Source organism: Vespula vulgaris, chromosome 1, assembly GCF_905475345.1.
Source record: "Vespula vulgaris chromosome 1, iyVesVulg1.1, whole genome shotgun sequence".
Taxonomy (NCBI): domain Eukaryota; kingdom Metazoa; phylum Arthropoda; class Insecta; order Hymenoptera; family Vespidae; genus Vespula; species Vespula vulgaris.
This window is the reverse complement of record NC_066586.1, coordinates 1337198-1360000: the sequence shown is the minus strand read 5'-3', so window position 1 is coordinate 1360000 and position 22803 is coordinate 1337198. Positions and strand designations below refer to the sequence as shown.

General features: G+C 35.7%; 1 protein-coding gene across 22 annotated transcripts in view; it reads left to right on the top strand.

The window, feature by feature from the left end:
• LOC127063440 (mediator of RNA polymerase II transcription subunit 15-like) overlaps positions 1-22803 on the top strand; it is a 378635-nt gene that overhangs the window by 340596 nt on the left and 15236 nt on the right. For 17 of the 22 annotated variants that reach the window (XM_050993320.1, XM_050993338.1, XM_050993249.1 and 14 more), the window contains 2 exons: positions 270-455; positions 13692-13910. The exons of 1 other annotated variant lie outside the window; for it this stretch is intronic. In XM_050993320.1, the coding sequence (XP_050849277.1) occupies positions 270-455; positions 13692-13910 (405 nt within the window). The remainder of the gene's footprint in view (positions 1-269; positions 456-13691; positions 13911-22803) is intronic. 4 more of the 22 variants (XM_050993409.1, XM_050993380.1, XM_050993374.1 and 1 more) reach the window with 1 other exon arrangement.

Here is a 22803-nt window from a genome sequence, read left to right as displayed (position 1 = left end):
TAGAAGAAGAGCTCTCCGCTGCGAAAGTCCTTTTCTCTCCTCGTTCCATCGTTAAAACGTACCGAACGGTGTGTCTCGAGGAAGGAGCAGAGGAAAGGGGGTGCTCGCGCGGTTTGAAAGAGTAAGGAAAAAAAAAGAAAAAGAACAAAGTATGAAAAAAAAAGGAATGGAGCGACAGCGACCGGGAGAGATGCAAAGACGGAGCGAAGGTGGGAGATTTGCGTTCTAATCCGCTTTACCTGGATACCTTCCGGGGTGTGTTTTCGCAGGCAACGAATCCGTACCTGACCGGTATGCCGCAGGTGGGCAACGCGTACAACCCGTACTTCGCGCCCAGCCCGATAATGCCGGCGATAATGGGCCCGGCGGACCCGACGGGAGTCGGCAGCCCACTCGGCGTCGTCCCGCAGACGGTAGCGATGCCGCAGAAGATGCCACGTACAGACCGCTTCGAGGTATGTCAACCACCAAACTACATTCAACAACAACAACAACAACAGCAACAACAACAACAACAACAACAACAGCATGGGGCCCAACACGGCGCAGCCGGGGCCTCAAGGTGCCCGATGGCCGCGCCCAATACCGTGTACCAAGTGCCGGCCGGTCCCCCCAATCAGGTGTCGCCCGTATCCACGATGCAATCTGTCAATCACCCACCTTCCCCGACCGCGACCATCACCACCGCGACCACCTCCATCTGCACGCCTCTACATAATCCTCACGCCCATCACCACGCGATCCACAACATCGTCTACGTTCATGCCTACTATTAGTCGAATATTTCGTCTTCTACCAACGACTACCGCTCTCCTATTTTCCCTTATTTCACGATTATACCTTATATCTATCCACCTTTGATCTAATCAACCCCTATCTTCTTTCCTTCACTTATCCTTACTCCGAAACCTCACATCACACCATCTTCATTCTCTCTTTCTCTTTCTATCTCTATCTCTCTGTCTCTCTCTCTCTCTCTTTCTCATTCTGTCTCTCTCTTTCTCTCTTACTTTCAGTCTATCTATCTATCTGTCTCTCTTGTATCTTTCTTATCCAACGGTATATCACACTCAACTCCACCCAAACATCCAAAAACCCTATCGATCGCGAAACCGTCGTCTCATTCATCGATCGAAGCTACCCCATCGATCTTCGATCGAATTCGGTTCGCCGATACGATCTAGATCAAGACGCATCGATCGATCGATATCCGACGATCATTTCGCGGTGATCGAACGCTAGCTCTATGTCGTTTTTATCATTTCCTTTTACGATAAGTAAAAGGATGGGAAAGGAAATGAAAAAGGAAAATTGAAAAAAGAACAAAAAAAGAAACGAGAAACAAAAAAAAAGATTAAGAAAATGGAAAAAAAAGAAAGAAAGAGAGAAAACAAATTAGCCTAGGCTGGAAATCGAAAGATCCCTGGCTCTTTCTTGTCCGGTTTTTTTTTACGCACGATCGTGGAAACGAAAACGTCGGATGCCTAGCTAAGATTGCAAAGTTCTATAAATAATATAAATATAGTATATAATATTATATATATATATACATACTTACATATATATATATATATGTATGAATGTATATGTAAAATTACGAGATGATATTTACATACATACGTACACGTAGCTCCGTACTCGTGTGTTAGTTTCGAAGTAAAGAAGTAGGAGAAAACTTGAAAAAGGCGCGCGCGTTTCTCTCGGTATAATAAAAGAGGAAAAAAGCGTAGGAAAGAACGGAAGTCGTGCTCAGCGAAAAGAAGATAAGAGGGAGAGAAATCGAAGAGGACGATTTGTCTAGATGATACATATATATATATAATATATATATATACATATATATATATGTGTGTGTATGTGTCTATCCGATTTTATTGAGAAAAATGCTCTTGTAGATCGAATATCCGCTGACTTGGTCACTCTGAGCCGAGTACAAAAAAGGAAAAAAAAGGAAAAGAAAGATATAAAAAGGAAGAAAGAAAGAAAGAAAAAAAGAAATAGAAATCGAGACACGAACTTTATATATATATATATATAAATATATATATTTATAAATATAGCATATGTATCGTACCTATGTGTATGTACTATACGGAGTACAATTAAAATAGTAGACGGTATAGGAAAGCAACGTTTGACAGCTCTCTCGCGTAGATTCGAAAGGGAACGATTAATAGATACGATTGAATTTTCGAAGGGAATAGGGTGATGGGAGAAAAAGAAGAAGAAGAAAAAGAAAAAGAAGAAGAAGAAGAAAAAGAAGATGAAAAAAAGAAATGAAAAGAAAGGGGGAAGAGAAAAGGAAAGATAAGAAGGGAAGAGTTATTCGCACGAAAATAATTTATTATAGAATTCTTAGATGAGTCGCGTGAACAACACAAAGAGGTCTAAAGATATCGTAGAAATTGTAAATTGATAAGGAGTATATAAGTCGGATAATTAAATAATGGCAACGACAAAACAGTGATGATATGATTAATTATTATATTGATTGCAATTATAATATATTATTATTATTATTATTATTATTATCATTATTATTATTATTATTATTATTATTATTATTATTATTATTATTAATGTTATATCTCATTACGTACGATTACGGATAATAATTATGATTACTATTATTATTATCATCGTCGAGTCTTAAGAATAAAAGCAGAGTAAGTAAATGGTAAAGTAGAAGTAGAGGAATTGAGAAACGTGCAATGAATATATTAATAAAAAAAAATTAATAAATAAATAAATAAATAAATAAATAAATAATAAATAAAACGAAAAAGAAAGGAAAGAAAAGAAAAGAGAAAAGAAAATATAGTGGAAATACGGAAAAAACGTTTGAATTAAAAATCTTCCAAGGGTAACCGATCTCTTCTCGCGTTTAGAGGACGTATTCTCTTTCTCTCTCTTTCTCTCTTACTATCTCTCTGTCTCTCTCTCTCTCTCTCTCTCACTCACTTACTCTTTCTCTCTTTCTCTTTATATCTATCTTTTCGATATTTGTTTACTTCGGTGGATCGGTTCGTACCGGTGTAATACTTAAGTTTCAAGGTTGTGATTCACTATCGTTTCATAAATGAAGCTGTCATCGGTGACTCTTGGAACTCGAACGTAGAAAGAGAATTCTTCTGCTCCTGCTAATAATGCCAGTTCCTTAAATTCGTATAATTGCATATAAACTTTCTAAACGTTAATGAGAATATTATACTAATATACGAAACTAAATGTAGAGAATATCGTATTACGTAAATATAATAATAATATTATTATTATTGTACCTCTTAATAATGATGACGAAGAAAAAAGGGAAAAGGGAAAACAAACAAAAAAAAAATGAAAAAAAAATGATAAAAAAAATATGCTTCGCGGATAGAGAAACGAGAAAGTTTCTTAAGTATTACGAACGAAAAGGGACTTCGGTGCGATGGCGTAAACGACATAAATGATATTTTTGAAGTAGCGCCGATATGTATAAGAATATATATGTATATACACATATACGCGCGCGCGTATGTCTCTCTGTGTATATACATATATATACATATATATATATATATATATATCCTCGAGAAAAATGGCCTTCGTTTCGACGAACAACGTGTTATGAAATTCGAAATATATAATGGTACGGGGATTTTGAGAAAGATACTTTATCGGACCATATCCGCGACCATTTTCCGTAAGACAGAAAAGCAAAAAAAAAAAAGGGGAAACTTAACGGGAAAATAACGAAAACAAAAAAAGAAGAAGAAGAGAGAAAAAAAAACAAAAAGAAAAAAATAGAGAAAAGAAAAGAAAAGAAAAGAAAAGAGAAGAAAAGAAAAGAGAGAAAAACGTAAAGGGAAGAAGAGGAAAAAAAAAGAACTTTTGTATCCGCATACATTGCAACTTTTATAATGTTCGAGTTTTACAGATTTCCCCGGAGCCTCTATCGCTTCTTCTTTTGCCTCGCGGCTTTTGCGGAATTAACAAGTTTCGTACGGCAGTTTCGCGAAGAACGAATAAAATGAAGGTAGAGAAGGAGGTGGTGGAGGTGGGGTGGAAGAGGAAGAGGAGGGGTGGGGGTAGGGGGAGGGAGAGGGAGAGTATAGGTACCTATATCGGTCGAAAAACTCTTCGAGATCGTTCAGAAATGGAAATTACACATTTCGCGAGAAAAGAGAAGAGTAGGAATAGTACTAGTAGGAGTAGTAGGAGTAGTAGTAGTAGTGATAGTAGTAGTAGTAGTAGTAGTAGTAATAGTAGTGGTAGGAGGAGAATCAGGAGGAGGAGGAGGAGGAAGAGAAGAAGAAGGAGGAGGAGAAAAGTCCTCGGAGAAAAATATGAATTCGACACGTTTTTCATCGTAACCGAAGGCATAATTCGTGCGCGTCATTGATGCGCGAAAATAAGATTAAACGAAAAAGATATGGGAAACGGAGGAAGAAAAAAGAAAGGAAAAGAAAAGGAAAGGAAAGGAAAGGAAAGGTAAAAGAAAAGAAAAGAGGAAAAAAAACGAAAAATGAAAAGGTATAGGCAGAAGGGGAAGGACGACGGGAGGAAGGAAGGGGGAGGAGAAGGAGGTAAAGTTGCGTTTTAATATGCGCGGATTAATAAAGAAAGTGACGATCGAATAACATACAATTTTGAATTTTTATTTATCGCACGATATCGGTTTTCACTCGTTTATGTGTGTTCGTATCATCGTCCACGTATATACATGTCATATTTTATCTCGGATACTTATATTATCACGAACTTTTATGTATATGTACGTGAATCTCTTTGATAACTTCTTATATACGAATCGTTGCACATTTTTACAACGCAGAAAATTTTTAAACGATCTTATGTACGTATGCGGAATCTCACACGCAGACACATGACGCTCGTGCGCCTGTCCATCCGTGCATACGCACATAGTGATATGTGTACATAGTAGGTAGGTTAACAAATTAATTAATTGTATTTTGTATCGCGGAGCCCAATGGCAAAAGGAAGAAAAGAGACAAAAAAGAAAGAAGAAAAAGTACACGCACACACACACACATACACCTACACACATACATACATATATACATATACACATATACACATATACAACGGAGAGACGTACAGATACATACACGTGTACACAAATATACAAGCACAAGTACAGACACATTCGCTCATACACGTGAACACGACGCACATAAGTCCACACACATACACCCATAACATACACGCACAGACATCAGCAGACAGACAGACAGACAGAAAGAGAGACACGGACACACGGTCGAAGAAAACAAAACCAATTGCCGACGAGATTTAAAGTCATTCGAATTCATTCGAGAGAGATCTAATTATTATCGCTAGTTGAGTTAAAATTTCTCTATACATGTACAGTGTATATTTTTCGGTGTCCCTCTTTAACACACCCGTACCCGCAGTGTAAAAAAAAAAAAAAAAAGAAAAAGAAAAAAATAAGCAAAAAAGAAAAAAAAAAGAAAGAAAGAAAAGAAAACGAAACAAAGCGAAACGAAACGAACAAGATAAAAATGATACGAAATGATAAAAGATACGAATAGAAAAGGAAAGGGAAAAAAGGAAATAATTTTTCTTCGTACGACGACCGAACCTCTCGAGAATAAATAAACGACTTTTTAGCCGACAATAATACCAACGTAACCCTTTTATTTATTCGCTTCAAACTTTTATCAGCCGGCCACGCGTACGAGCGCTGATTATCATTATATCGACTTAACTGCAGGGTCACAATGAAAAATTTCCAGCCTGGGTAATATTATTATTATTATTATTATTATTATTATTATTATTATTATTATTACTATTATTATTATTATTACTATTACTATTACTATTACTATTATTTTTATGATTATTATTATCATTCATATTCTTACGATTATGATTACGATTACGATAATTAATACGTAACGACAAAAAGCGAGTCCTATGTTGTTATTTACGTTTCGTCGAGACTCGCTCCCGTGTGCAACGTAAATTAACAATCTTTTTTGTTCTTTTCTTTTCTTTTTTTTTTCTTTTTTTTTTTTTTTTTTATATATATATACTCCTCGTTACACTTCGATCACACGAATTCCTCATTTTCCACATCGCGTATCGTTTATCCACATATCCTCCATCGCTTTCATCTCTTCTGTCAGTCTAGTGAATATATTAGTACATTTCTATTATTATTCGTCTGGAGTCAAAATACACGACAGATTTCACGCGTTTACCCTTAAGTCGAGGAAAAGAGTATGAAAGTGAATAGTAAATATACGCATTGTAATGTCGTTAATTAAATATTGCAAATAGAAGGAAGTCGGAAAAAAAAAATATACGATCGATTTATTAACTAATTACAATTGGTCTAACGGTAATACCTATTATAATATTTGGTAACATAAATAATGATGATGAATAGTAATCATAACGATACCTATTTGTGATGTACTGCGATGACTTGCACTAAGTTCGGGTCACGTGAGATTTATTGATGATGAATTCAAATAAAAGAAATATAAATGAAACTGAAAACAACGCACAGACTGTTTATTGAATCTCGTCAATTCGTTTATAATTACCAAGAACTTTGTGTGCTTTGTATGTCTTACCTTTAGTCTTCTTGTATTTTTCTTTTTTTTTTTTTTTTTTTTTTTTTTGATATATATATATATATTTCTTTATACATACGTATATATATATATATAAAAAAAAATTTTCTTGTAATGTGCCTTTGCTCTTTTGGTTGAACGAACTTGTGCGAAGTATGCTCGGAACTGTATCAACTTTTTCTTTTTTTTTTTTTTTTTTTTTTATTCTCTTTTCTTTTCTCTTTTCTGTGTCTTACAAAAGACAAGAAATTTTTCCGTAGTGTCTCTTTCGCTTGCGAGAAAATATATAGTATTTTTATTTTGCAGAATTGAGAACGAGTATATATATATATTTAAATATCCTAATTGCGTCTCTATGCTTACTATCGTCGGCTTCATTATATCGATCGAATAAGAATTTTAACGTGAGACCAAAAATCTCTAAGTTGCGTCTCTACGGGTTACCTTTTCGAGAAAAAAAAACTAATATCTTTACATTGACATCGAACTTGCTCCATTTATCTTGACAAACTTATCCCATCTGGATGTCTAACGTTCCCTACCTCCGACACCTCTTGCACCTTACGAACGATAAAAAAAAAACGAAAGTAAAGAAACCAAAAAAAAAAAAAAAGAGAAAATCCAAAAAAAAGACAAAAGAAAGAGATATATACTTCCTGATTTCCCCCACCCTCCCCCGGACGATAAATATTATATATATCATCGATGGTCTTTGAATTAATTGCCTGCTGCCTGTTTATATATATATATATATATATACATATATATATACATATATACATATTTATATATCTATATCTATATTTATATATATTTATATATATATATATATAATATACTGTCATTAATATCAATTTAAACACGTTTGGATTTTTCGCTGTTTAGTATATTAATACTTTTAACCTTGATTGGCCGAGGTCAGTCCCGGTGAAGGTAAATCGGCAGACGGGCGGGCGGACGGGGGACTTACAAAATGACAAAAAAAAAAATAAAGAAAAAAAAAAAAGAGTTCACGAGAAAGAACAAAAAAGAAAAAGAAAAAACATTCCGTATAATATGTAGCCATATAGTACTAAAACTGCCGCCTTTAAACCTCGTGTTCTCGCCCGGAAGATAAGTAACAAACGAGCCAAAAATAAAAAATGCAATGAGAAAGAAAAAGAAAAAAAAAGAACTAACAAATTGAACTTACTTAAAAGAAAAAAAAAAAAATAAGTAAATAAATAAAAAAGAAAAAAAAGAAATGATATAATAACAGCTTGACCAATCAGGGACTCGTAGAAGCAGCAATGACAATCGTAGTAGCGAATGACTTAGTGAATGAAAAGTATTGATGTCATTAATTTTGATACTATCGATGTATGAGACTCTAGAAACGCACATACACAGACACACATACACACATTAGCATTACTTACATTAATTAACATAATATTGCGTTATTGTACATATTTACAAGTACTTTCTTTTTCACAGGCCGGCACTTAACTTAGTGGTCCCTCTGTTCTTCTTTCTCCTTTTCTTTTTATATATATATATATATATATATGATATAAATTCTTTTTTTTTTCTTCGTTTCTTGTGTACTATCTCTCATTTTAATTTTCTTTTGTTGTTCTCTTTTTGTTGTTTTTTTTCTCTTCTCTCTCTCTTTTTCTACACACATACACATATATATATATATATCTTTGTTACTTTTTTACTATCTATCTATCTATCTATCTATCTATCTATCTATATCTATATATATATATATATATATATATATAATATTTTTTTGTCATTTTAAATTAACGTTTGATTTCTATCCTGGTAGCGATACACGCATACATTTAATTTCGTTGGCTAGTACCGCTGCGGCGCTAATGCTTTTCCCTCGTACGAATGGATTTTCATTCTCGCCTTTGGTAAAGCTTTGATTGCCTTTCCGAGATAAAGTGAGTGAGTGAGTGAAAGAGAGAAAGAGCGAGAGAGAGAGAAAGTGACTCTCTCGGATTTTCCATCAGCAAAATACGAAAAGTTTTCCCTTTGGTTAGCATTTAAACCGCATTTATGAGTGTCCAGTCGTACGTTTGGGAAAAGCATTTGCGCATGCGCGCGCTCGCCAGGTACTCGCCTGGCGTAATTGCACAAAGCTAATGCTCTTTACAGCTTCAGTACCATATACGTGTATACTTGGCCGTATCTATATAATTTTTTTTTTTGCGACTATTACCTGTGTCTCATTTTTCAGCTCTCAAAAGCCCAAGAGTATTTATGATTTTCTTTGTTATTTTTTTTTTCTCTTTATATTATTATTATTGTTATTATTATTATTGTTATTATTATTTTCTTTTTTTTCTTCGTATACGATCACACATTTAATTTACTAATTCATTAATTATCCAAAGGACATTAAGTGTTTACTTTTTACAGAGCTAGGAGGAGGTGCTTTAATATAAATTTTATTATACGATCGCATGCGGTTTGACATTTTACATGCATATCTTCTACAAACATATATATATATATACATATATATATATACATATTATATATACATATATACATATATATATATACCTCTCTCTCTCCCAGTGCTTGCGCGCGCGCGTACGATACGATTGCGCACGCACAGTATTTACCACATTGCTACACGCTACACCGCACACGCACAGATCTTCTCAATAGAGAATATAATTGTCTTTTGGACTATCGTCCATTTTACATATATATATGTATATATATATATATATGTAAACATACAAACACATACATACACACATATATCTATCTATCTATCTATCTATCTATTTATCTATATCTATCTATGCCTACGTATCTATCTATTTATATATATATATATATATTTCTATTTCTTTATGTGTTCTTTTTTCTCATTTTCGTAATTATATATTTTTTCGTAATTAAGTGTGCGCTTTATTAAGCGAGCGAATAGTAGGTATTTAATAAATAAATTTCACTTATCATTTCCTCGTCTAACGATATAGAACTCGCTTGTGTATTATCGTTCGTAATTTAATAGAATCGATCGGATCGAAACGATGGATCGACGTAGAACGTGTATTCTCGTGTAATAGAAATCGATTAACGAAGTCTCTCGGTCACTGCTCGGTCGATCCTACGTTTCTCTACGTTCTACCTCTTCGATATTTAGCTCTTCCTCTTCGCGTTCTCTCCTTTCGTTTGCGAACATCGATCGAAATGGAAATCGGTAGTAGATTAACTGTATCGAACGCGATCGAATTACGCGGGACAAAACGTGTCTGCACAAACGAACTCGAATAGTATACATCTTTGTACACGTATGTATTTACGGTTAGTTCTATTCGATTTAAATAGAGACATGTATATGTGTTTGTGTGCGTATGTATGTGTATATAGTTAAGAGAACACTATCTCTCTCTTTCTATATATATATATATGTAATCTATTTTTTCAACGGTATATATGTGTATATATACACATACATATAAAATTGTGGTACTTTTCTTCGCGGTGGTAGATCCTCTCAGATAATAATACTCTCGGTTTTAATAATTTCCGATTCGAAAGTTAGTAAAACGAGTAACTATGAAATAGAATCTTTCGTTTCGTTTCTTTTCGTTTCTTTTCATTTCATTTCGTTTCGTTTCGTTTCGTTTCGATCCGTCTCTCGGAGAAACCGTGTAGTAGTGTAGTAGCCTGGCAAAAAAAAAAAAAAACGTTTCGTTGCTTCGCGAAGAAAACGAGCTCTTCGTTTCTCCTTCCCTCCTCCACCCCTAATTCCCTCCCCACCCCTTCCTTTTCTTTCCTTCTCCTCTTTGCTCCATCAAGCACAATTTTTCTATCAGCCAAACCTACCTTTTGTGCATCGCTTCTGTCGTAGGTAGTAAATTCTTAGTACGCGTAATCAGTGTCAACTTGTTATATACATACATAAATACATATATACATATATACATATACATATACATACACATATCCATATATATATATCTTACTATACTCTCTAACAGCAGCTCAAAGGGATCATTCGCCATGCCTCTCTCATATTTTCTCTATGCCGTAATATCCGTCTTAATTACAAGCATCTCTCTATTTTCCATGTCTCTCTTCAACATCTCTTACCATATATATATATATACACACACACACACACATACACGCAGACATATACGCACACGTGCGCACGCACACTTTAAACGTATAAACTTGCGTACATATACACATACATACGTATATATATATACATCTATATATATGTGTGTGTGTGCGTGTATATACATACACACACATACACACAGATATATATATATATGTATAAACAATCTCAGACACGCTCTCTTTTCTCATACGTCGCCTGTGTACGTGTGTCTCGTTAATCGTTGCATTCACGTATGCGTTCTCTTTTCTAACGCCCTTTTCAGCTTGTCAAAAGCCATGCACTCTAATACGCGTACTCAAGCCCAAGTGCGTTCTTTCGTGTCGCTGGGTATACTCGAATGAAACAGGAAGGAGCGCACCGTTCTCTATGTATCAAGCAAAACTGACACTCGTGACGTGCTTTATATTGTGTTTTCGCTTCCCGACTTGCAGACGAGCCACATGCTAAGATATCGAATATGTACCGCATATAATCCGCCGTTATCTCTAACGCCTGACACGCTTTCTATATAAATATAACGTTCCCAACGATAAGTAGAAGCATGAAAACTTTTTAACTCTTTTCTTTCAAAAAAAAAAAAAAAAAAAAAAAAAAAGAAGAAAAATTCTCTTCAACAAAGTGACATAGGAGAAACGATCGAACTTGACAACTTTTTATTGTATATCGTATCTATTGTATGTTGTATGCAACTACTTGCAATACATATTATTCAAGTTTGAATAATTTATTTATCGACAATCTCGCATGTTCGATCGTCTCCGTGCTTGTGAAAGAAAAAAAAGAGAATACTAGAACGATTGAAAAAAAGAATGAAAACAAGGAAAAAAAAAAAAAGAAGAAGGACAAACAAATAAACGTAGCGATGCATGAGCTGTGTTTTCCTATAACAAAACGTGCGAACTAATCCGTTTGATTAGAATACCGTAGGATGCTCGAGGAAAGCGTCCATCGTAATTATATCTCCTTTCTTATTTACCTTCGATAGTCATATCCCAATAAAAAATATCCTCTATGACCTCTATGACCTTATTGGGCGGGGCGAGGGTACACCGAATACAGCGAGCAGTGCCACTTTGACAGATCTCAACACGGTATTTAGTCTCATGTAGAGTAGTAATTAGTATCATTGCTTTCTGGTCGCTGATAAGATACATATTAAAATATTTTAGAAAACTTTTCTACGTTTTCTTCTTCTACATTTGTTCTCTTCGTTATTTCCTTTTTATCTTGTCCTTTTTTCAAATCAATCTGAAAGATACGTAACAATTCGGATAATTCATTCGTTGCTTCGACTCGTAAATATTCTATATCTATTGTACGTGTATACACACATACATATATATATATATATATATACATATATTTCAGTTAAAATTGCAACTGCATTTTGTGACAGGTATCAACCAGTCTCGACGAATTAGAATGACGTGTATCATCGGCCAGAAAGAATAAAAAACATATGAGGTTGGCTCTCTTTTTTACGCCTCCCCGTAACAGACCCACAGTCCATAAACGGGGCGCTCTTTGCATCACTTGATCCAATTGCCAGCTAAATATTGCTCTTCTTCTTTCATTATCTCTGTTTCTTTATTCTCACTTATACTATTTCTGTATATCTGTTACTATCTCTTCCATAAAAGTTTCCGTATCCCATAAAAAATTCGCCGTTTCCTTTACAAGACGGCGTCCTTTCAAGACGCAACTACTATTCTACCATTTTCTCTGTTTCTATCTATCTATCTATCTATCTATCTATCTATCTTTCTTTCTTTCTCTCTCTCTCTCTCTCTCTCTCTCTATCTCTCTCTCTGTCTCTCTGTTTCTCTTTTTCTGTATAAATCCATCTTGTATATAAAATAATGGCGCAAACCTGCCTGTAAATTCCTGCCACGAGTTTTGGCACAAGCTATGGCTGACAACGTACGAACGCCTAGCATTAGCTCCTTGGCAGTAACGCGTCCTCGTGAATATACCCAGACAGATATATATATATATATATATATATATATATATATATATATATGCGTCTGCGTGTTTATATGTGTATCGCTTTTCTTCTCCAATTCAAGCTCGTTCCAACGATCTATGGCATAAGCGAGGGCCAACGTTTTCTCGTTGCCCAAAAACGTTATCCAAGAACACGAACTTTGAATTTCCGACAACGCGAGAGACATTTTATAAATTTAGATACATACCCTCGAAGTATGGGAGCATTAAGAACGTATACTTCGCGAGGACGCTAATGCCAAAGTAAAGTGAGTCGAAGCCTCATATACTATTAGCGATTTCCAACATTATACTATCGTATATCGCAGTCAGCCGGTAACTTGTACCGTTTATCAATGATCAAAAGATTTGATTGATCATATTAGCTCAGTAGGTCCAACCTGATCTATAGTACTATTTCTTCCTCCTTACAGTTCGTGTTCATGAACGAATCTTTGCGCTAATTGTCGTTCCTTTTGTTTTACAAAAAAAAGAAAAGCAAAAAAGAAAAAAAAAAAGTAAAGAAAAAAGAAAATTCACAAAACATCCATCCCGCGGAATCGGAAGGTTTACGTCATCGCGTTACTAAAGAAACAAAAAAAAAAACAAAAAAAGATGTTCGTCAAAAAGACAAAACCAGAAAAAAAAAGAAAAAAGAATAAAAAAAAAAAAAAACGACGAACCTCAATCCAAAAACAATATAAACCTAGGTAGATCCCTATGGTCCAATGTTGTCGCCAAATATCCAAACGTTTTCCAGAGCTGCCCCGGAGTCTTTACGCCCCACCCTACACCACCCTGCTCCACCCCACTCCATCATTTCCCACCCACCCACCCACCCACTCAACCAACCAACCAACCAACCGACCAACCGACCGACCCCCTACGTTGACCCTAGCCCCTTTGCCCTCATAGATAGAGTGCCATGCCATGCGTGTTCGCTCTTGCTGTAGGTATGTCGCGAGTTTCAACGCGGGGCGTGCAAACGCGGCGAGACGGAGTGCCGGTTTGCGCACCCCCTCGAGACGGTGCAGGCGAACGAGGACGGCTCTGTGACGGTCTGCATGGACGCTGTCAAGGGCCGATGCAATCGGGACCCCTGCCGCTATTTCCACCCCCCTCTGCACCTTCAAGCCCACATTAAGGCCGCACAATCTCGGGCTAGCATTGCGGTAATGCATTCTCTCTCTCTCTCTCTCTTTCTCTCTCTCTTTCTCTCTTTCTCTTTATTTCTCTCTATACCTCTATCTCTATCTATTTTCTATTTCTCTCTCTCTCTCTCTCTCTCTCTCTTTCTCTGTATATATATATATCTTTATCTATTCTTTTTTCTTATCTCTTATTCTCAAAGTTTTGTCTATATCCTTTATCTCTATCTCTCTTTTTCTCTTTCTTTCTCTCTCTCTTCCTCTAACATCTTTCGTTCTCACCTCCGACATTGGTCTTATCGATTCTATTATTCCGTCAATTCCAATTCTTACCCTTTATCGATTCCCAATAAATTGTTCAGTGTCCTTTGTTGTCCACGCTAAGTCGTCCATCTTCAGAGTGTTGTGACTATTCAAAAGATATAAACGATCAAGAGAATCGACGTCAACGATCGTTCTTGATGACAATAACATCAAAACGTTTGATGACTCAACGCGCGAATTATTAGACGAAACGGTCCAACGTCATTTTCTAATATCTTTGACAATCCTTCGGAAGTTATTGTCATCCTATCCTTTAATATTGGAAATCGTCTATTTCCTATCTTTTTTTATCTCCTATGAGATCGGTAACGCGTCGAAATTCGAATATACGAGTACTCGGTATTCGAAAAAAAAAAAATGTATTTTATTCAACAAGACATTTTATTTTCATCAGACGTATGTATTTTGTGTTGGATACGTTAAAGCGTTACCGACGTTCCTAACATATTTTCTGTGGTTTTACCACGCTAAAGATACACTCCTCCTTCTTCTCGATCTCACACGACCCATTAATTGACCCTCGTCGTTCTCGCAATGCGATCACAAATTGGAGAATCCGTAGGTGCGAGGTTAATGGGTCGAGGTAAGAGCCAGAGGAATTTTCCTCCTCCATCTTCTATCTCTCTGTCTCGTTCTCTCTTACGTTCTTTCTCTTCTCGCGTTTCTCTCTCTTTCTATCTTTTTCTCTCTCTCTCTATCTATCTATCTCTCTATCTATCTCTCTATCTATATTTCCAGCCTCAACCTTTCTGCGGGTGTTTCCATGTGGCGTGTGCTTCATGCGAATGTGTCGTACTTCTTTCTCGTGTATATACATACATACATATATATATATCTTCTTCTATCTCTTGTTTCTTTTTTTTTTATTTTATTTTTGACTTGTACAAATCTTTTACGTATCCTTCTACGCTAAGAACTATTATTGGTCGATGTAACGTAAACGGGTGACGGATTATCACCCGGTGCTCTGTCGTCTCTTTTCTTTTCTCCTTTTCTTTTCTTTTTTTTTTTTTCTTCTTTCGTCTTCGTCTTGCGCAGCTTTAAACAAAACAAAACAAAAAAAAGCAAAAGAAGAGAGAGAAAAACACGATGCATTCAGCGCGTGCGTCCGTACGTTTAGATGTACCTACATACATACATATAACGTGTATGAATGATTCGACGTACTACTTCTCGCTTTGCGACGGGTTTGGGACGGGTTTGCGACGGGTTTGCGACGGATAGGAAATTACTCTCTAGCCGACGCATCTCCGGACAAAAATCGCGAAGTACCAGTCCACTCGAGGACTGTTACGTTACGCCATATCATCGGGTGTGTCTCTTGTGTACGCGGAACAATGACTCGAAGTGCACGCATTCCCCGTCCAAAGACCGGACACATACACATACATCCGATCATTTTTCCTTCTCCATTTGTCCAGTTTTCCGTAGAGTTCCTTCGCACTTTTCATCACTATTGTTCCCCTTCCCTGTATTTTTCTTTCTCTTTCAACTCTGTCTCTTTATATTTCTTTCTTTCTTTCTTTCTCTCTATCTCTCTTTCTCTTTTTCTCTTTCTGTCTATTTTTTCTATCTATCTTTTCTCTCTATCTTTGTCTCTAACTCTTTCTGTCCGATATCTTCCTTTTTTTTCTTCTTTACCTTCTGACTTGGTTCTTTCGACCTATACTACTACTCACCCTCTGTCTAAGTTTCCTGGGTTTGCGTCGAAGGAGCTTTCGTTGCTGCGCTGCTTTTCGCCAATCTTCGTCGAGCAATCGGGCTTCTCCCTCGATACCGCAGTAGACCCTACGTATACTCTCTCTCTCTCTCTCTCTCTCTCTCTCTCTCTGTCTCTCTCTCTCTCTCTCTCTCTCTCTCTTATGCTATTACACACGTATCTCGATCTCCATATATATACATATATATATATACATATATATATATTAATATATATATGTATATTGATATATACATATACATATATATATTATATACATACATATATATATATATTAATATATATATATATACAGCAGAACGTATTATGTATAGCACTATCGCACGTGAAAACAGATTATCGAAGCAGAGGTAAAATTGGCCAATAGTTGCGCAGTGGTCGAACTTTCGTGATAGCCTTAACGGGTTTGTTCGGATGCGTGCTTCTAAACTTTCAGTCGACTTGTTGAATTTAAGACGAGTAACTAAAACGAGTAAGAGTTTACCCTCGAGGCACGAATAAACGCGCGACGATATTCCGCATACCCGTTAGGACGATCACTAACGTAACATTTTATATTAGTGTTCACGTATCGAAATCTCGTACAAGAATTTTTCTCTATGAACTTGAATCCATCACGTTGCTGTTTAGTTTATTTTAATAATTTCCCTCCCTCTCCCTACCTTCCCAAAAAAAAAAAAAAAGAAAAAAGAAAACAACCCTATATTATCTTCCAAACGTCATCGTATTCCCAATCATATACCCAGTTCTAATCTTCTATCATTTACCTTTTACCTAATCGAGAAAAAAAAACGCTCCTTTTATAGTCCCATATGTTTGTCGCTTTTGTGTTTGTCCATTTTACATCTCCTGTATGATGTTCAGCCGTTCTGGTAGTGTGTAGTCAGTAGTACACGAGGCAAAAAATTCTTGTTAACATCACCAAAACACCACTGTTCTATTTCTCTCTTTCTAGCAGCCTATCGCAGCTACCCAGGTGCAAAGATCTAGTTGCAATACACCAATCACCTGATCGGTACCTAGGTCATAATAAATACAAATACTTCGCCGCCCGCGTGGATCGCCGTTCCGTTTCCCATTGGATAGCCCGTTTAATTTTTCTTCTTCTTCTTCTTTTCTTTTCTTTTCTTTTCTTTCTTTTTTTTTTCTTTTCCCCTTCATCTTTTGACAAGCAACCCTCATTGAAACTTATTCCGACCTTTGTTATCGACGATAATGATAAATCGTGGGTAAATCGATTGGAAGCGGAACGCGTTCCCGTATACTTGTATATAAGACGTAGTAAAAGAAGTGTCTCTTATGAATGACGCGTACACCACCCTGCTGACAAGCTGTGCTGCACGAAACCCCCGGCTATCAACCCCTCGCTGCTGTTTTGCTGCCCCACACAAAAAAACGCCTACACTCTCAGAGAGTTCTCTCGTGAAAGGAATACAAAAGACAAGTTTATCGGGAAAAAAATGCCCCCTCCCTAAAAAAAAAATAAATAAATAAATAAATAAATTGATAAATAACAAAAAAAAAATATATAAAAAAATCGAAAAGTAATAAATAATAAGATAGATAGACGAATAACAAAAAAGTAAAAAAGTCGATATATAAAGGAAATGAAATGGAAGGAAAGAAAGATCCGATATGATTTCTGTATAAATATAGGTGTGGGTCAAATAAGAACGAAACGAACATATTCACTCTTCACTCTTCTCGATCCGTGCACTTTCAAAATTCGTCGGATTTTCGCGATTATCGCGTTGGTTTGTTCTATTTCATTGACCGTCCGTAAAGAGCGATCTCTCCGTTCGATCGATCTTCGATCGTAAGAGAGCTAGCACACTTTTCGCAAAACTCTTTCGAGTACTTTTGTTAACTTCTCTGGTCGTATTTCGATCGAAAGGAAACAATCGGTTAGAGAAAGAGGAGAGACAGAAGGCGAAATAGAAATAGAAATAAAAGAGTAAAAAAATAAATAAATAAATGAAAAAAAAAAAAAAATTAAGAAATCGGATAAACAAGAAAATAATACACATAGAGAAGCAAGGACGATCGATAAAAGCAAAAAAAAAATATATATATATATAAAACAAAACCTAACGACGACAATGACAACGATAGTGACAACAACAAAAACAACAATAACAACAACAACAACAACAACAACAATTATTACTACTACTACTACAACTACTATTATTACTATTACAACAACAATAACAACAACAATAAAAGTAAAAATAAAAATAAAACTAAAACAAAGGAGTAAAAAAAAAATAAAAAAAAAAAATAAAAAAAAAAATCCGAAAAACATAAAGAAAAGTAAAAAAGCGCAGTAAAAGTACTGAAAGAGTGACGAGCAAGGGGAGGAGGAAGGCAGCCGGGCCGAAAATTTATGTTCTCGTACGACGGCAGCAGAAACGCTTCGCTACGGCGTAACACGACATTCCACTTCGATTCGTTGAACTCGTCTTCGGGGGACAAAAGTGTCCGTTGTCCGGGGAAGGAGAGAGGGGGATGAACGAGAGCGAGAAAGAGCGAGTGTGAGTTAGAGAAAAAGAGAAAGATGAACGAGAAGCGAGAATGAGAGAGAGAGAGAGAGAGAGAATGAACGAGTATATGGGAGAAGAGCGAGGGAGTGAACGAGAGAGAGAGAGAGAGCGATTGAGAGAAAGAAAGGGATAGAGAACAAGCAAAGAAGAGTGAAAGAGTGAGAGAGAGAGAGAGAGAGAGAAAGAGAGAAAGAAAGAGAGAGAGGACAAGCAAAGAAGAGTGAAAGAGTGAAAGAGTGAGAGAGTGAGAGAGAGAGAGAGAGAGAGAGAGAGAGAAAGAGAAAGATATTTTCAGCGACGTCGCGCGGAAGACCTGCAGCCACACCCCGGACACACAATGGGAAGAAAAGTCTCACATGGATGATTGCGGCAGACCAGCTTGTTGGCAGGGAAGTCTCATTCTCTAAAAGTGGTTTTCAATTTCCCAAGGGTGCATCGCGAGCGTGCAAGCCTCTCTCGTAGCGCGTACCGCCGGAGAGTAAACGGCACTACTCGAATTTGCCTCGGCTTGTTCTAAACGCGACGGGAAAGAATAGGAAAGGGATAGGGAACGAGATAGGGAGTTTAAATCAGGAGGAAGAGGAGAAAAAATGCGGGAAAAGAGAAGGGTAGCAAAAGAAAGAAGAGAGAAAGAAATATTTATCGCGTTTTCGTTTTCGTTTGGGGAAAAAAAAAAAAAGAAACCGATATCATCGTTATAAAGTGTGATCGCACGATGGAATTTTTCCAATTGGTTCGGTGTAATTTTTCAAGGAAGAAAAAAGTAAAAACGTGATTCTTACTTAAGAGAGCGATCGTTAAACGCGTTGCTAGATTTTTTTTCTTTTTTTTTTTCATTCGATACCAAGTATCCCGTATTATTCGAATCGTTCGATCATTCGTTTGTCATTCTGGGATCGGCCCGATACGATTATCGTCATCGTTACTTCGTTAACGCATTGTTAGAAATAATGCGTGATTTACGAAGCAATTAGAATATCTAATGTCGCGCTTTCGTAACGTCGCCTTTATTTGCTCGTATTGCTCAGCGTTGCGCATAATTCGCTGCGATGATCGAACGCCCCCGTTGAACATACATAATTACCGATCGTTATGTCGCCTCGTTACGCGGACTTATTGTTAGAGGAAAATCGGGAAAAACAGTTTTAGTCTTCTCGACGGAGTCGACCATAAATTTAATGTCTCTGCGGGAGAAGGAGAAACAATAAAAAAAAAACCAAAAGAAAAAAGAAGGAAAAAGTAAAAAAAAAAAAAAAGAAAGAAGAAAGATAGAATTATATTTCGTTGTATTTTAAATCCTCCCTATGGATCTTTGGAGTTTGCGCAGGGATTATCGCGACGAACGTGTCTCCTATAATCTCGTTGGTACATCGTTTTCGTCGCTACGTGCGACGATCGATCCGATCGTATCCACGAATTCGCTTTTCAACACGACGACAACGAAACTCTCCGGATCTCCGTGTAATCGCATTAATCTAACGAAATGCACTCTTCGGAATTGCTATGCCATGGTACCTGAATGTTTGTCAAGTGTACGACACGAAATCCTCTCTCCACGTCAAAGAGCAGATCAGTCATTTATATTTCGCACAACATTATTATATTATATATAAAGCACAACAATATAAATATATATGTATATATATACACATACATATATATATATATATACACACATGTATCTAAACACAAGCACATACGTACAAGTCAATATATACATTATTCATTCTTGTATAATCTCTTCTGTATAGAAAGAAATTCTCTATCGGCACTCTTTTACGCACACACATTGTCGTAGCGCTGCACAAGCCAAACAAACAAACAAACAAATAAACAAACACACACACACGCGCGCGTACTTTTATACAAATACAAATACGAATACGAATACATACGAACACATGTGCGTATACTCTATGGAGAGAGAAAGATACACATACACGATATAGCCATGATACTCTCAATACCTCGAGGAGGATTCGAACGAGAATTACGACGGGCGAAAAATAATAATAAAAAAAAGAAAAAGAAAAAAGCAAAACAGACAGAAAAATGCCGTACACTTGGATATTCACGAGAGATGGTGTAAACCGAACGTATGATTATGTATGTTTGTATGTGTTTTTTCTCATTATAGTTTTTCAGGTACTCTCTGTAAAAGTGCGGAACTAACGAGACGTCATCGTCCACTATTCGCTACTCTCTGTTCTCCGTATATATATATCTATATAAAAAAAAAAAAAAGCGTATTGCAAATATTTTTCTTTTCTTCGTCTTCGTACATAACGCTTATACGTAATCTCGTCTAATTTTTTTTATATCTTTTTTTTTTTCGAAGATACCTTAAAAATTATTAGATTAGAAATGCGAGTTGAAAAACAGTTGAAACTGAGAAAAGAAAGATAAATACGAGGAGAAAGCTGGAGAGAGAGAGAGAGAGAGAGAGAAAGAGAGAGAGAGAGAGAGAAAGAGAGAAAGAGAGAGAGAGAGAGAGAGAAATAGTGGGAAAGAGAAAAAGGGAAAGATACGTGACAGAGGAGAGTCCGACGTCGAAAACGAAACGAGCATAAACGAAAAAGAACAAAGTATATATGTATATATATGTATGTATATATATATATATACACATAATACATCTTTTTATTATGTATATAATAATACTAATAATAATTTCGCCAGAGAGCGAGTCGATTATTACAGGTATTGTTACAGGAGTCAGAAAAGCCAGCCGATAACGGAATACCGATGTCGATGGACGATATAATGGATCCTGTTTTTTTTTTCTTCTCTGTACTTATTATTATTGTTGTTTGTTTATTTCTTTTTTTTTTTTTTCTTTTTACGAATCTTTTGATTCCTTTTTTTCTTTCTTTTCTTCTTCTTCTTCTTTTTTTTTATCCTTTTCTCTTCTTTTTCTTTTTTTTACTCGAAAACTCTTCTTCCACGTCCGGTCATAATGAATATACTTACTTACATACATACACACGCGCGCGCGTGCACGCTCTCCACTCATCCGTTTCCAATATTTTCTTCTCCATTTTTTTTTTGTTTTTTTGTCTTTTTTTTTTTTTATTCAATCACGCTATCAAAAGAAAAAAAAGAAAGAAAGAAAAAAAAGAAAAAAAAAGAGAGATAATCAAAATGACATTGTTGACGCTAGGATGACGACGATGCCGATCAGTCACGTTTTTTTTTTTTTTTCAATTCGATCTTGAAAGAATCCGGTAATCGTTGAGTCATAAAGTGTCAATCGGTTTGTAAATGTTTCTTTAACGATGTTATTACGTGCTGTCTTTTTCCGATTCTCGTTAAACGTTAAAAAGAAAGAAACGCATTGCGATCAATATGAATCATTTTCTAATTTTACGTCTTCTTATTAGATATCTATAAGAAAAGAAGTATATATATACGATAAAGCACCTCCTTTTTAGTTAATTCGTTTCAAAACTATATGTATATATATGTATATATATATATATGTGTGTGTATATAATATATATATATATTATGCATTCGATGCGATCGCGCGTAAGACAAAACGTCCTCAATGTGTTCTCGAGACACCAACGGGATGAGAAGATGATATTATTACGTGAGAAGAAGCATCGCTTTGTCCTATCGTTGTTTATCTCGTATGTATTATATATATACGCGACGCGAGTATCTACTTACGCGCTCTCGCATTCGCAGTGAAAATATCGTAGTCGTAAATTTTAGACGAGAACTACGATGACCGGATGGTATAATAATATCGTAGACTGTTAATTAAACGTTATATTATTATTCTGGCATAAAATTATTCGTGTATAACAGGATTACATATATATATATATATATATATATATACATTTCAGTTATATACTATTCCTTATGTATTATACATATTTATATATATATATGTATATATAAATATTTTATTATATTCTAATTATTTATCTTTCTATACATACATATATACATATATCTATATATATTTCATATATATATACATATATATATATATATATATGTATATTTAAATTTTACAAACACATTTTTTTATTATATCGCGACTGTCGTTACTTGCCTTTAGCCTCAACTGGTCTGTTTTTCTTTTTTTGATTTTTATCTTGCCCTCTCGCCTGACGATGCTTCTTCATGCTTGCTGAAAAACCTTCGTGCGCTTCGCTACCTGCCAATTAACGCCTGCGAAATATTACCAACCGAACGTAATACCTGAAAATCGAACAATATACGTCAACAACAACTACTACTACTACTACTACTACTACTACTACTACTACTACAACAACAACAACAACCAACGATGACCAACCAACAACTATAACGA